At 56.5% G+C, this 14,228-nt stretch overlaps 2 protein-coding genes across 6 annotated transcripts in view; one reads left to right on the forward strand and one right to left on the reverse strand.

The window, feature by feature from the left end:
• CTU2 (cytosolic thiouridylase subunit 2) overlaps positions 1-14,228 on the reverse strand; it is a 43,431-nt gene that overhangs the window by 7,001 nt on the left and 22,202 nt on the right. For 2 of the 4 annotated variants that reach the window (XM_016197386.2, XM_016197369.2), the window contains exons 2-3: positions 5,910-6,113; positions 356-430 (exon numbers count right to left, since the gene is read on the reverse strand). In XM_016197386.2, coding sequence (XP_016052872.2) covers positions 356-430; positions 5,910-6,004 — 170 coding nt within the window. In that variant the 5' untranslated portion in view covers positions 6,005-6,113. Of the gene's footprint in view, positions 1-355; positions 431-1,004; positions 1,078-5,909; positions 6,114-14,228 lie in introns of those variants that run through there. The other 2 variants (XM_016197379.2, XM_087827088.1) reach the window with 2 other exon arrangements.
• RNF166 (ring finger protein 166) lies at positions 1,284-11,705 on the forward strand. 2 transcript variants are annotated; one of them, XM_087827089.1, is made up of 6 exons: positions 1,284-1,448; positions 6,902-7,058; positions 8,587-8,699; positions 9,243-9,357; positions 9,485-9,592; positions 10,594-11,705. In XM_087827089.1, exons 1-6 carry the CDS (start codon positions 1,294-1,296, stop codon positions 10,657-10,659), a joined length of 714 nt encoding a protein of 237 aa, XP_087683215.1. In that variant the 5' UTR covers positions 1,284-1,293; the 3' UTR covers positions 10,660-11,705. The 2 variants fall into 2 exon arrangements, with proteins under 2 accessions (XP_087683215.1, XP_016052884.1); XM_016197398.2 differs by lacking the exon at positions 1,284-1,448 and having other exon boundaries at positions 3,844-7,058.

The following is a 14,228-nucleotide window of genomic DNA, read 5'->3' on the forward strand; positions in this document are numbered from 1 at the left end:
GAGCACCTGCCCAAGATCCCAGGATATTCCAAATTGCCCTTAGATGTGTTCCAGCTGCGCAGAAATGCTCATCCCACCTACACCCCAATCACTCTTACTGCCAACTCTCCTCATAAGCTCCATCATACACCTTCCTGCCACCTGACCCACACAGTTGAATGGTGAGAGAATGGCATCCACACAGGAAACCAATACTTCCCCCACCAACTCCAGAATCACGAGGAGTGGCATTAGAAGCAGAACTGAAGCGATTAAATGCTTTTAAGTGCAAGGAATAAAGCCACAGAAGTGGAATCAATCCTAGCTTCTGAATGAGACTGTTTGCCACGGTCTCCTATCCTCCTCCAGGCCTTACCTGCAGAAGGCATCTCCTGCTCGGATCACCACCATGGGCAGGCCTTCCTTGCACTTCACACACTTCAGCTCACGGCTTTGGAGACATGGGGGAAGAGAGAACAAGAGCACAGATTGCACACATCCCTCCCAGCGGGCTTTAGAAAGAGGGAGTCCTGTTTCTCACCCCAACTTGGTGTAGGAGAGAGGTCATATGGGAAGCTATACACACACAAACTATGGCTTGTGTCTTATCCAAACTACCAATTTGAAAAAAGACAAGGGCAATGGAGGATTCTGGTCCGTTAAAGCCAGTTGAGAGGGCACATAAAGGCCAGCTCTCAATCTCTCCAGGGCTGGCACGGCAGGAGAGACAACTTGCTCTCTGTGGCTCTGGGCGGAAGGAAGATATAGGGTGCGAGCGAGCAGAGGGAGCCCCTCCCTGGGCTGTTCACCACCGGCTTGACGGGCACTCCCCGGGTGCTGCGGAGCGAGGTCCAGCCTCCAGCCGGGACCCCTGGGCTCCTGGGTTCGGCCTCCGCGGACTCTGGGCTTTCCAGAGCGCGGCGGCCGCGACAGACTGCAAAACGCGGCCGGGGCCTCAGGGCAGGACTCGCGGCCGGCGGGGAGCGCCCCGTACAAGAGGGACGGGTGTGGCGCCCAGCTCTTACCCAGGCCGCGGGGGCAGCGGCACGTCGGGCGCGGGCTCCCGGTAATCCTCGCCCACCTGGCACATGGTCGAACCGGGCTGAGCTGCGGACAGCGGCGGCCGCGCCAGGAGCGGCCGCGCTCTGATGACGTCACAGAAAGCCGTCGCGGCCGTGACGCACAGGCCGCGGGGGCGGGGCGCGCCCTGAGACGTCAGCGCGACGCCGTCGCGGCCGTGACGCGCGGTCCGGCCGGGGCCAGGCCGGCCGGGACAGCGGCGGCGGCAGCGGCGGCGGCGGGCCTGGCCGTGGGATGGCGATGTTCCGCAGCCTGGTGGCCTCGGCTCAGCAGCGGCAGCCACCGGGCGGGCCCGCGGGCGGCGACAGCGGCCTGGAGGCGCAGTACAGCTGCCCCATCTGCTTAGAGGTCTACCACCGGCCCGTGGCCATCGGCAGCTGTGGCCACACGTGAGTGCGCCGGCCTCCGGGCGGCCGCGGGGCCGGGGCTCCGCCGGGGAGGGGTCTGCGCCCGGCCGGGAGGGGCCTGAGGCTCACGGCCGCCCGGCACAGCCGCGGAGCCCGGCGCTCGGAGGACTCAGGGGCGGAGGAGCGGGGCTCTCTACGCAGCTCGGGCCCTGCCCTCCCGACGCGTTCATCCGCCTTCGCTCAGGCTCCGCCAGCCCTGGGCACTCGATCCGACCACCCCGTCGACACACGGGGACGACCAGCAATCCTGCCCGGTCTCGGAGTCCCGGGGCTCCTGGGGCTCCCGGGGCCCCCGGGGCTGCTGACAGCCTCGGTGGGCCTCCCCAGGTACTCAGAGGGCAGCGGGTGCGACCTCTGCGCCAGTCGCCTTGGATTGAGTCCCGTGGAGACTGGAGTGGGCAGTTGTAAATAAATGCGTGTGGCTTTTGCTGTCAACTGCTTTTCGGACCTGCTGTCTATTGTCTAGACTGCTGAGGAAAGAAGTTCCCTAAAGTTAAGAGAGGGGCTTGTTTGGAGTCTGGTGCTGTTTTCTTTTGTTTTTATGGAGAACTTGGGTCACATCGATCACGGAGTGGCCAGGCAGGCTGGCTCTCAGGGGACCAGTCGCTAAGCACCTTGCTAGGGTTTCCAGCTGCACCGGCGCCCACAGCGGGCTCCTGCGGGGTGTTTCAGGAACAGAAACCTGAGGATGTGGCTCTCCTCCCAGCTGAGAGCTGCACTCAGGTCTTCTTGGAGCTGCCAGCCTGGTTGGAAGGGAGCGGAGATCAGAGTGTCCATTCTGACTCTCCCAAGTGACTAAATAATACAGCCCTTGAGTGAAATCAGCAAGGTGGGGAGAGGGGGCTAGAGGGCTTGGCTGCCGGTAGAGCTGCTTAGGAGGTGGGGCTTTCACTCCAAGTGGTTGGGCTGCGGTGAACCCAGGCTGGTACGAGGCCTTAGAACATTTTGCAAAAATAGCTGACTTGGGAGGCTCTTGATACAAAGTGGTAGCTGGAACTGCTGAGTGAGTGTGTGACTGCTTGTCACCCAGAGTGGTGGCAGGGATAGTATCAAGATCTAGAAAGCCTTCACTTCCTTTTCCATGCCCCCATGTTAGGCAGCACAGGAGAGCACTGCAGACTTGTTTTGAAGGGCACTGCACCTCACTTGTTCGTTTCTTGTGACATTTTGACAGGGGCAGCCTTTGCACAGGACTTGTTTCTTGTAAGCACATACTAGTGGGTGTCTTAAGGTGTGTTCTGCATCTTTCAGTCCATCACTGAGAGAACCGTAAGGCTTCTAATTTTAGGAAACCTTCCCTAGGCTTTGGGTGGTGTCCCTTTGGCACCAACACTCACTCAGCCCTGGGTCACAGTGTTGCCAGTCTCTTGGTCTGCACAAACGTGTAGTTCCCCCCCTCCCCCCCAAGTACGTCTTTTCTTAAAATGTGGTTTCCAGAATACAGAACTACACGGGATTGTTGTGAAACTTTTCATAAAAGCCCCTCCCCCCATGCTTTTCTTGGCATAATCTCACCCCTCTCCCATTTCTAGGGCTGGGCCTACAAGAGCCTCTTCTATAGCTTTTGCCTTACAAAGACTTACTCCCTCTGGCTCTCCCTGCTGGCTTGTTCTCCTAGCTATTCTGTCTACTTACTTTCCCTAAGTTTCTTGCCTGGTGTTGGGAAGGCATATATGCAGTTGAGCAAAGAAGATTTAAAGATTCCTTAAAAACCTTGCTGGTGGTTTGGTTATTTCCCTCCACAGCTACCTGACTAAACAGTTTCCTTCCCCAAAATAGGTTTCCTGGTGGTGAGAGAGACCCTGTATGGGACATGTACCCCTGCTCCAGCACCCAGACAGAAGGAGTTGTTACAGGGCTTTTGAGCATGAGCCCCTCTATGGAGCTTGTGGAAGAGCTCCCAGGAACCTCCCCTGGGGCCCCACAGGAAGCTGGTTTTCTGTCACACTCAAGGGACATCCTGGGCAGCGAGCCACATCCGGAAACAGAAGCTGCATGACTGTTTCTAACCGTCTGATGGACCCTCTCCTGAGGGCCTGTGTTTGGGCAGCATTTAGCTCAGGCTGCCTCTGGTCTCTGTACCTCTTCTTTCACACCCTCTAGCCAGTGCTGTCACATCTGTCCATGCATCTAAGTATCCTCACAGTTTGTTACTGAGCAGAAGTCATGCAGGAATTTTAAAGCTCCTGTTTAAAGGGAATTATGGGGAATGATGATAATAGGTGTTTTCTAAGTACTTGCTACATTCCATAGCCCTATGAGGCAGGCACTGCCATTGTTCCTTCTGCACAGGGACAGCGAGATAGAAGCTGAGTAAAGTTCCCGAGATAGAAGCTGAGTAAAGTTCCCGAGTCTCACAGCAAAGCCAGGGTTTGAGCTCAGGCAGCCAGGCCCCACCCTGCCTCTTAGCCACTCCCCCCACCACCTTCAGCACCTTTTGCTTTTGTAGCTGTGACTGCAGGCTCTGCAGACTGCTGAGCCTTTACAGCCCTCTGCCCATCTGCACCTAGGCCCATGAACTGGCTTCTCTGGGTGGAGTCCCAGAGGCTCCAGGAGTTTCTGTCACTCCCTGCTTGGCTGCCTGAGAGCACAAGCCTCTGTGACATGAAGACAAGCAATGCTGCTGGGCTGGCGGGCAAGTCCTTGGGTCAGACAGGCCCCATGGAGTCCTGGGCCTAAAGGTGGCTCAGGATCTGTGTGTGGGTGGGCCAGGACATGAGCCATTGAGTGACTTCCCAAAAAAGGCTTTGGAAGTCAGCCTCCCCACTCAGGACAGCTCCAGGTATGTGGGGCCCACCCTGCTTGTCTTCCTGGGTTCCTCTGAAACATTGGCCTGTCCTGGCATACCTGTGTGTGCAGGAGGCCAGATGGGAGTGAGACACCTGAGTGGCACTACTGCAGCCTGGAGTCCATGCAGTGGTCATCAGGCTGTTGCAGCTGTGCCTGCAGTCCTGACATGGGAGAGCAGACCTCTCAGCTGCCTCTTTTGCTGAGAAGCTGCCCAGCACCAGCCCCGGGACAGACACTGGCAGAAACCTCCTGTGGGAGAAGTGAGCACTGTTCGTCTGCTGTGGCTCTCAGCACACCATGGTGATGATGCTGGAAACTAGGCTGTGAGCCGAGCTACCATGTGGACACCTGGCTCTGCCTCTCGCTCCTCAGGGACTGTGACATGGAGACAAGCAGTGCTGCAGGGCTGGTGGGCGAGTTGGGGGGTCAGGCAGGGATCTGTGTGTGCCTTCTCAATACTCCCAAAGTTCCCCTGCTTCCTGCTAGAGAACAATGGGGCACCCTTCACACCAACCTTTGTCTCTCGTTAGAGGCGTGCTCCTCTGGAGGCCTGTACTGGGCCCTGCATTCTGCTGATGACATGGTGATGGCTCATCCCCATGTGGTCCTGTGTCCTTTCCTTCTGCATGTGTTTTTACAGCTTTATTGAGAGACAGCTCTGTTATTAAAGTATACAATTCTGTGGTCCATAGTATATGCACAGCACTGAGTAACCAATACTGCAGTCAACATTAGTACATTCTCATCACCCCAAAAAGAAACCTCATCCCCACTGGGAGTCAAACTCTATACCCCGCAACCACACAACCTCCAGCCTGCTTTCTGTGTCTGTGGATTTGCCTGTTCTAGACAGTTCACATAAATGAAGCCATACTATGTAGTCCTTTGTGATTGGCTTCTTTCACTGAGCATGATATTTTCAAGGTTCCTCCAGTGGTCACATCTGTCAGCACATGCTCCCTGTTATGACTAAGTCGTGGTCCATCGCAGAAATAGACTGCAATCTGCATGCTCAACACCTGTTGATGGCCACAGGTTGTTTCCACTTGGCTATTGTGACTGGTGCTGGGTGAGCACTCGTGTGGGTTTTTCTTCATCTTCCCCATTATGACCATCCAGATAGCACTTTCCTCCAGAGGCTAGGTGAAGTAAGAGGCTTACCCCGGCTAATAGGCAAAGCATATCCTGAAACTGGTGAGAGGGACAGACCTGGAATCCTCACTGGAGCACGAGGGGTGGGTGCATGGTATCTCCTTTGCATGCCCAACGTGATGCCTGGTGAGCCCTCTCACTGGGTGCAGGACGTGACAAATGGGCCCACCTCCTTACTTTGCAGGACAAGTGTTGTCAGAAACACTGCACTGCAGGCGTCTGGCCTAGCTGAGCCTACTCCTGTGTGCAGACGTTAATGAGGTGACCAGCCACGTGGTGGCATCACCAGAGGCCAGCATGTAGGAGGAGGGCCTCCAGTTGGGCACAGGAGGGACTCTGGATCCCCCTTGGCTGCCTTTTTCTAGAAGAAAGTGAATATGATGGTCAAGGGAACTCTGACCCCTTAGCTTAGCCGAGTCCCCTGTACACTCAGGAACATTCTCATATCCCTGTGTCCTGTCCAGCTCCTGTTCCCACCACAGCCCAGCCCACTCGACTTACACAGGTGAGAGTAGAGGGGTGTGCGCCCTGGTTCCTTGCAGATTCCTTGCAGTCTGCAGAGTTACCACCTTTCTCATGCGTCTGTGCCCAGCCATGATGGGACTGAGCCCATGCTCTTCTAGGGCTATGGAGGCTCCATTTCAGTGTCTCCAGTTCCAGGTCCTGTGTCGCAGCTAAGCAGTCCCCATGACACTTCCTACAAAACTGAACCGAGATGGTTCTGTGGTCAAGCACCTCCCTCTCACCCCTCTGACCTGCTTTACTCCCTGATTAGCAACAGGCTCTTCTGTAGTGTGGGAGGTGGTTGTAAATTCCCACTGAGGGGTAGAATGGGCAGGAGGGCTCACTGCACATGCAGCCTACCCAAGATGGAGCATCTCCAGGCAGCGCCGAGAGCTTGGCTGCAAGGAGCCTCAGATGCCTACGTGTATGCCAGAGCCAGGAGTATCATTGCTGAACAGTCCCTCCTGTCACTGTGCCTTCATTCAGGCCTATCAGGAGAGCCCGTCCTTCCTGGGGAGATGGCACTGTCCAAGGCTGGTGATGCTCACCTGTCAGCTTTGGCCCTGCCCCATCCAATGAGTCCTGAGGCCCCACTATTGTCAGTGATTCTATTCCCCAGAGCTTAGTGGGTGGAGGGTCTCCAGCGTCCCCTGTACTGTCCGTCCACATGTTTCCTGAGCCCCCTGAGGTGTTATCTGGCAGAGAGACTGGCAGGCTGGGACCAGGGTCATGGAGCCAGCACAGGTCCTAGAGAGCCACAGCTGCAGCTCTACCCAGTTCCAGGATACAGCAGAGGGTCCCAAGGGCCCATGGTTGGGAGGGGTTCTAGGGTCATCTTTTAGCCAAATGGTGCCCATCCAGCCAGTGGGATTCAGGCTCATAAGTGAATCTCTCCAGAAATGCACAATTGACAACAGAGGTGAGTTGCCCTGCGTGTGCTGCAGCAGGCCGGCCTGTGACCTCAGGCCCATGTCCTCTGCCCCCTGCAGGTTCTGTGGGGAGTGCCTCCAGCCGTGTCTGCAGGTACCATCCCCCCTGTGCCCACTGTGCCGCCTGCCCTTCGACCCCAAGAAGGTGGACAAGGCCGCCCAGGTGGAGAAGCAGCTCTCATCCTATAAGGCACCCTGCCGGGGCTGCAACAAGAAGGTACCCCGCCCCAAGGTGTTCCCTTGGACCAGGAGGGGGCTTTTTTGAGTGCTTGGAGCCCTGGTTCCGCCCTCCAGCAGAGGAACTGGGCTCTTCCCTTTCCTGTTGAGGACCTTGCAGCTCTGCTCAGCCCCTCCTCCACAGCACCCAGCACTTCCAGATGGCCCTTCCTCTTGTCCCATGTTGCGTCCCCCCAACTCCACTGCCTGGCCTGGGCTCTGGGTCACTTTGCATTGTGGCCAATGTAGGGACATGGGGTGGGCTGAAACCCACCCCAGACACAGCCTGGACACTCCAGTGATCTGCTGCTCACTGAAGGCTTTGATAAGGGGAGAGGAGGGCAGCTGGGGGCTACAGGCTGAATGGAGCACATTGCTCTGTGGCCTCTGTCACCCACCCGGGCCTGCCTTAGGCATCCTGCCCCAGAACCCACCATACCACTGTCCTTACACCCACCACTCCCCAGGACTGGGAGGCCCTGCCTCCTGGTGGACGGGGCTGGAACTGATTTTGAATTTACACATTCTGACGTTGCCATCTCTGTAGTTAACAAGTTTTACCAACTTAGCACAATGGAAAGCAGCCTCTGGTTGTTCTGCCCTAAAGGTGAAAGGTCTGAACTTCCAGGGCTGCCCTGAGGACCTCTGGGAGGGGCTACTGAGGCTTCCTTCAAGCTTCCATAGCCCTTTCCCCGCTTCTCCCCTTGATCCTGGAGTTTCACATGTGAAGCGGCCCTGCCCTTCACTCCATGTCCCCAACCCTGGGCAGAGCTGGTATTGGAAGGCTATTCCTATTACCCTAGAAACCTGGGTCGGTTCTTGGCCCTAGAGACAGTGCCCTGTGCTCATGGATGCAGCTGTGCCTCACACGCCCTCTCACTGCTTCGTCATTTCTGTGAACTAGTCTCCTGTTTGTGAAACATTTATTCTCCAGCCTTTTGGCATTGGCCACATGGCAGGAAGGTGGTGGTCACTCCCCAGGGGGGTTGACCAAGGTTATCCATCACCATTCCCCTTCCCCTCGCCCTACTCTGAGCTGGGACCCCCCCCCCCCCCCACCAGAGTTTGTGACTCAGGCAGCCAAGGAGAAGGCCATGCCGGGTTTGGTTTGGTTTGGTACGTGTTACAAGGGGCATTTTTCCTGAATGAATGTACTTCCCATGCCTCCAGAGACTGCCTACCCTTCTGCAGCTCCCCAGGAACCCCAGCTGGGGTGTGCTCCCATCCAGGGGCTGACGGCCGATGCCAGCCCCCTGCCAGGCGGCAGCTGAAGCAATAAGCACCTACTGCTGGGTGTAACTCAGCAGCATGTCCCTTGAGCAGCATGTCTCAAGTCTGTCTCCTTCCCTTGGCAGCATTTCTCCAGCAGGGCCCCTGTGTCCCTGTGATAGGCCCCAGAATCTGCTTACTGCACTGCTGGGCTATGAACAGCAGCAGGACCTGCCTGCCCTGCTTGCTGGTTGTCCTTTGGTCCAATGGAGCCTGAGGCTTTGCTGCCCCCGCCTGACCCCTGCTCTGCCTCTTCCTAGGTGACACTGGCCAAGATGAGAGTGCACGTTTCCTCCTGCATGAAGGTCCAGGAGCAGATGGCCAACTGTCCCAAGTTTGTCCCCGTGGTGCCCACATCCCAGCCTATTCCCAGGTAGGCTACCATACTAGGGGCACTTAAGTCCCTGACTTTTGTGGGGGCAGCTCCTAGTCTGCATCACTAGGTGGGGGAAGTGATGCTCTGCCCAGAGGAAGTGGGAGGGGCTCTGCATCCCCTCTGAGGTGGGTCTCTCCATCCTGCAGGGAGGGGAACCCAGGAGGTTCCATGCCAGGCTCATTCATCACCTCCCAGCAGGGGAGTGCTGTCCCCTGAGAAGCCTGGTCTGAACAGACACCTCCTCTCAGGACAGGCAGCCTGTCCTCACCCTGCTTGCCCAGCCTGTTGGGAAGGAGACGACCAGGAGTTTATAAGGCAGCAAGCGGCTATAGAGCAGTTACTGTGGGGTGTGCAGGGGAACAGGGCAGAGGGTCCCACCGTGGCCAAGGTCCTCAGGGCCCTGGCTGAGCCTCCTTTCTGCCCACTGCCCAGAGGAGGGTAGGGCATACCTGTGCTGGTACAAGTGGGGCTGGGCTTCCAGAAGGTTGGCAGTGCCCAACCAGGCCACTGCTCACCCCTCCCCTCCCCTCCCCGCCCCAGCGCCGTCCCCAACAGGTCCACCTTCACATGCCCTTACTGTGGCGCCCGCAACCTGGACCAGCAGGAGCTGGTGAAGCACTGCGTGGACAACCACCGCAGCGATCCCAACCGCGTGGTGAGCGCCCGCTGCCAGCCTGCCTGGGTGCCCAAGCCCTATGTCCACCCACAGTGCCCTCCTGGGACCCCAGGGTGGGGGCTCGCTCCTCACTCTGGCTCAGCTTCACCCGTGCCCCCTGTTCCAGGTGTGCCCCATCTGCTCGGCGATGCCCTGGGGTGACCCCAGCTACAAGAGCGCCAACTTCTTGCAGCACCTGCTCCACCGGCACAAGTTTTCCTACGACACCTTTGTGGTGCGTGTCCTCTCCCCTCCCCCATCCTTAACCAGCTCATAATTCAAAGGGAGCTGAACACACAAAGACGTCCCCATATTGCTGTGGGAGCATCTACAGGTTTGGTGCTGATGGAGGTCAGGTCTACATGGCTGCTAGAGGGTCCCTTGGTTCTTTAGGGTCCCTCACCATGAGTTTTCTTCATACTGGGGGAGCTAGGGGGCTTCTCTGGGAGAGGCAGCCACAGGTACAGTGGCTGTTGCAAGGGGACATTGCCCCAGCCCTGCCAGAACAGAGAGCCTGTGGAGGGTGATGGGCTCACCTCAGGTGCTGGTTGGAGAAAAGCCAGGGGGACTTTACCACCTTGAAAACCTCCAACTCGCTCTCCCTCTCCTACCTGCTTGGGTCGGAACCGTGCCTGCCCCAGGCCTGCACACCCTCTGCAGGCTCTTCCTCGTGCTCAGCCCTTTCCCCTCCCAGCCCTGTTGTCCTGTCCCTGCCAGCCTGCAGCCTCCAGGTACCTGGCCTGTGTGGGATAATTACTCGTGCTCCTGTCTGCCCCCCAAGGTCCTGGTGGTTGGAGGCATGGAGCTCTCTGGCTTCTCTGCTCATATCAGTACCCTAGTTCTCACATCTGAGACAAAAGGACAACTCTTTCTCTTGAGTGTCCGCCTCTCCCACAGGCCCACTGGGCAAGGTGTCTGCTGGATAAGGTGTCTGCTGGGCAGCTGCAGGGACCCCATGCAGCCCTCAATGTGGAGAACTTGGGAGATGCCAGATAGCGGTCCCACGTGTGGGCAGCACTTGAACCTCCAACAGAGCTTTCTCTACATGGCAGCAGTGACCCTGTGACTTTGCAGGGCCTCATTCTTGGCCTGAGTCATGCTGAAGGGTAGTGGTGAGACTGGAAGTAGTGTTGCTGGTCTGTTTGGGGTGACCGGACAGAGGAAGTAGTCCTGAGGGATCACTAGCACAGCTGGGCCCTTGAGTCCCACAGCTCATTGCCACTTCCTGTCTTCCAGGACTATAGCATCGATGAAGAAGCCGCCTTCCAGGCCGCCCTGGCCCTGTCTCTCTCCGAGAACTGAAGGTATAGCCCAGCCACCAGGACCGAACCTTCCCGCCTCAAGGGATAGAGCCATGCTTGCTCTCTGTAGCCTGGCGCCTGCACTTGAATGCGCCTTGTGGGCCAGGTGGGGCCTCTGTCATTTCAGAAGAAGAGGTGGTCCTCAAGATTGCCAGGGACCAGGAGAGACTGCTGTCCCCTCTCCATCAGAGAAGGGCCGGCTGTGCTCCTGGCCTAGCATGGCTGGTTTCTTTGGTGCTTCGGGCCAAGCAGGCGGCCCTCTCAGGGCCGGCCCGTTGGGACTGAGAGCAGTCAGCTGTCTGTCTCTCTCAAAGCCATGATGTCCTCCCCATGCAGAGGGGGAGCCCCAGTGACATCAGCCAGCCACTGGTGTCTGGCAGCGCTTCCCCCTGTGCACCTGGTACTGGCTTTGTGATACCTAGAAATTCTGGCATTTTTCTATATTATCCAGTGTGATAACCTTTTCACATTTTATAGAGCAAAGACAAAGCAGTTACTCTTCATATTGCAATATCTGTGTTTGACTAGGAACAATAGTATTTTTATGGAACATTTACAAAATTATATTTTTTAAAAAAAAGTCAAAAACAAACAGTTGTGGGATCGAGCTGGGGAGGGAAGGAGAAATGGGGCAAATGCCGGAGCCAGAATGAACGTGGAGTTTCACTTGTGCACACAGGATGGAGGTGGCCACATCCCAGATCTCCCAGGGTTTTCCAGGGTTCCTGTGGTTGGTTTGTCATTTCCCTTTGATAACGACCTGGAAGAAATCTCAGCTTGGCCTTGGCCACTTGCAGTGGCTGCTGGGCTGTTCTGGGGCCTCCTCCTGCCCGGGTCCTGGCCTCAGCCCCACTGTTATCTTTCCAAAGCTGACCCCATCCTGCCTCAGGCAGGGCCACCCCCAGTGGGGGTAGAGCGTGGTGGTGGTGGGGCAGGGCTGTGCAGTGGTGGACTGGGCCAGAAAATGCTTGTCAGTACTCTTGTTTGGTTCATGGCATAAATTATTGCTGTCTTTAAAAAAAAAAATAAAACGTTTCAAAGCATCTATAGCAGCCTGATAGGTTTCATTCTGCGAATGTTACAAGCTGAGGGCTGGTGTGGAGTCATGATGACCTTCCTTTGCAAGGCTCGCAGCTTCCAGCATCCTTGGCTCACAGATGCATCACTGACCCATCAGCTTCACATGGCATTCTCCCTGTGCTTTCATGTTATCTGCCCTCTGTGTGTGTGTCTATGTCCGAATTTCCCCCTTTATCATTAGGCTGGGGCTGCTCTAATGACCTCATCTTAACTATACCTGCAAAGACTGTCTATCCAAATAAGACCACAACCACAGATGATGGGGTTACGACTCCAATATATTTTCAGGACAAATGCTTCAGCCCCTAACGCTGTCGTCAGTTCATTGTCAGCACACAGTGAGTAGGGAAAGTAGGGAAGAACCGGGTGTGAGCTCCAGCTTGGTGCCCTGACCTAGGCCGGGGACAGAGCCACCAGGCTCCTACACAGGTGTTCTGCTCTACGTGGTGGGGAGCATGCCAGGCCAGTGGACCTGTCAGATCCGCAGTTGGCTCCTTCAGGGTATGCCTTGAAGAGACTCCAGATCCTGTAGTCTGCAGCTTCTAGAGAGGCTGCCCTAGGCCTGGCCAAATGTCAACAGGATCCCCAGGACCCAGGAGGCACATTCTGGAGTCCTGGGCATGTTCTGGTTGTCAGGGCTCAGCTCCTTGGCTGGAAGCTGCTGCGGAGGTTAGAGCCAGCTGAGGCGCGTCTCCAGCAAACCTCAAGGACAGGACCAGCCTTGCTGCTCTCTCGTGCCCTGGTGACTGGGTGAGCAAGAGAAGCACAGCTCACTGACCGAGTTAACTAGAGACAGCATGTGCTGAGGTTCGGACGCTGCACTGAGGGTGGATCGGCAAATGGGGACATCCAGTCCATCACTATGAGAGAGAACCACCCAACACAGGGCCTTTTGAGTCTCTCAGATAACCTGCTGGGGATGAGGGGACAGCTCCCCCGTGTGGACAGAGAAGAGTGCAGAGAGGATTCAGTGGAGTAAGGAGATGGGAACAGAGCTGTGGACCAACAGACCACTCCATTCAAGGCCAGGGCTCACCTGCTGATGCCCGACCCCTGCATCACATGGGAGCAGCTCCTGCGATCTCACACGTGTACACACGTATGCAAATGTATGTGTGCACGTACAGGACACAGGTCTGCATGCATGCACATATAATAACACATGCACACAGGTCATCCCTGCCCAGTCACCACTCAGTTCTCATCTTCCTGGCCCCCAGGACCCTCCTCATCATTCAACATCACACTCTATGGCAAGCTCTAAGGTATCAAGGCCTCTATTGCCTGCCTTATAAGCTGTGTGTGGAGGGACAATGTCCCCTCTCAGTAATCCCATATCACACAGGTTATATGTGATACCAATATCACTAAGAACCAATATCACTTCTAACAACCATACCCCAATGGAACGAGCATCTGTAAGCAGAGTGAGTTTCCCTTCACTGGGGGTGACCAAGCACACACTGGCCACCTATCTGACCGGTTGTTGGGAGCTGAAACATTGGATCCAAGTTTCCACAAGTCCATCACCTTGGACAGCTGTGGGGTTGCTTCAAGTTAGGATTTCCCAACCATGCCCACCCTCCCTCCATGAATGTTCCATACACTGATACAGGGGGCCAATGTCACAGTGGTTGGTGCCCCCAGTGCAAGGGCCATCTGCTCAGGGCCTGGGACAGCCGAGCCCCAGCTTCAAGGCCTAGTTCTGAGCACTATTCTAAGAGTCCTGGTGCCAGGCTCACCCCTGGGGCCTAGTACCTTCACGCATGTGTCTGCACTAGAGAGCACAAACAAGGGCTCACCCCTCCAACCCCCAGGGACATGCATGACCGTGGCCGTGCTATTTGGGGATTCAGTTCTTTTCCATCTAGTCCAACAAGCATTCCTGAACCCCCCTTTGGACCTGAGCACATGCGGGCTCTGTGCAGGAACGAGGGCTGGCTCCCACCTCACCCAGGGGGATGGGGGTTCCCACTCTGACAGAAGCAGATGGGAGGGACAGCAGCCTGGCTTTTGAAAGCTGACATCCCCCAGGCGCCCAGAGAAGACTGCTGTGGTTTCTGAAGGAAAGGTGGACCACGGTTCCCTGCAAGTCCTGCTCTGGGTGAGGGGGTTGGGGGGATGTGAGAAATGTATTTCCCACTGCAGGGCGAGGCGTTAGGCTTCACTGCCAGGCACTGCGACCCTTTAAGGACAGAAAGACACAGAGCAGAGCAGATAGGAACAACTGCACCCCCTCCCTGGGCTGCATTGGTAGGGACAGGCAGATGTTGGTACCACTTGGGTCCCCACAACCAAAAGTCAGTCTGTGCCACTAAGGGAGGGCAGTTCTGAGATGTTAGTAGGGACTGAAAACTCCCCTTTGGGTGATTTGTTGTGGTAGCCCCAGGAGAAGAATCAATTGCCCCTACCCAAAGGTGCTCTAAGGACCCTCGGACCCCTGGTGCGTTTCCAGGATGAGATCAGCAGATTCTTCACAGGAGTGCTCCA

The sequence above is a fragment of the Miniopterus natalensis genome, chromosome 18, assembly GCF_054644295.1.
Source record: "Miniopterus natalensis isolate mMinNat1 chromosome 18, mMinNat1.hap1, whole genome shotgun sequence".
NCBI classification, from domain to species: Eukaryota; Metazoa; Chordata; class Mammalia; order Chiroptera; family Miniopteridae; genus Miniopterus; species Miniopterus natalensis.

Excerpts from the sequence above, each read along its gene's own strand:
- RNF166 (XM_016197398.2), top strand. The coding sequence starts at position 6,642 with ATGGAGCCAGCACAGGTCCTAGAGAGCCACAGCTGCAGCTCTACCCAG. Across the intron at positions 7,059-8,586 it reads GCCGGGGCTGCAACAAGAAG|GTGACACTGGCCAAGATGAG; the intron begins GTACCCCGCCCC and ends GCCTCTTCCTAG. Across the intron at positions 8,700-9,242 it reads ACATCCCAGCCTATTCCCAG|CGCCGTCCCCAACAGGTCCA; the intron begins GTAGGCTACCAT and ends TCCCCGCCCCAG.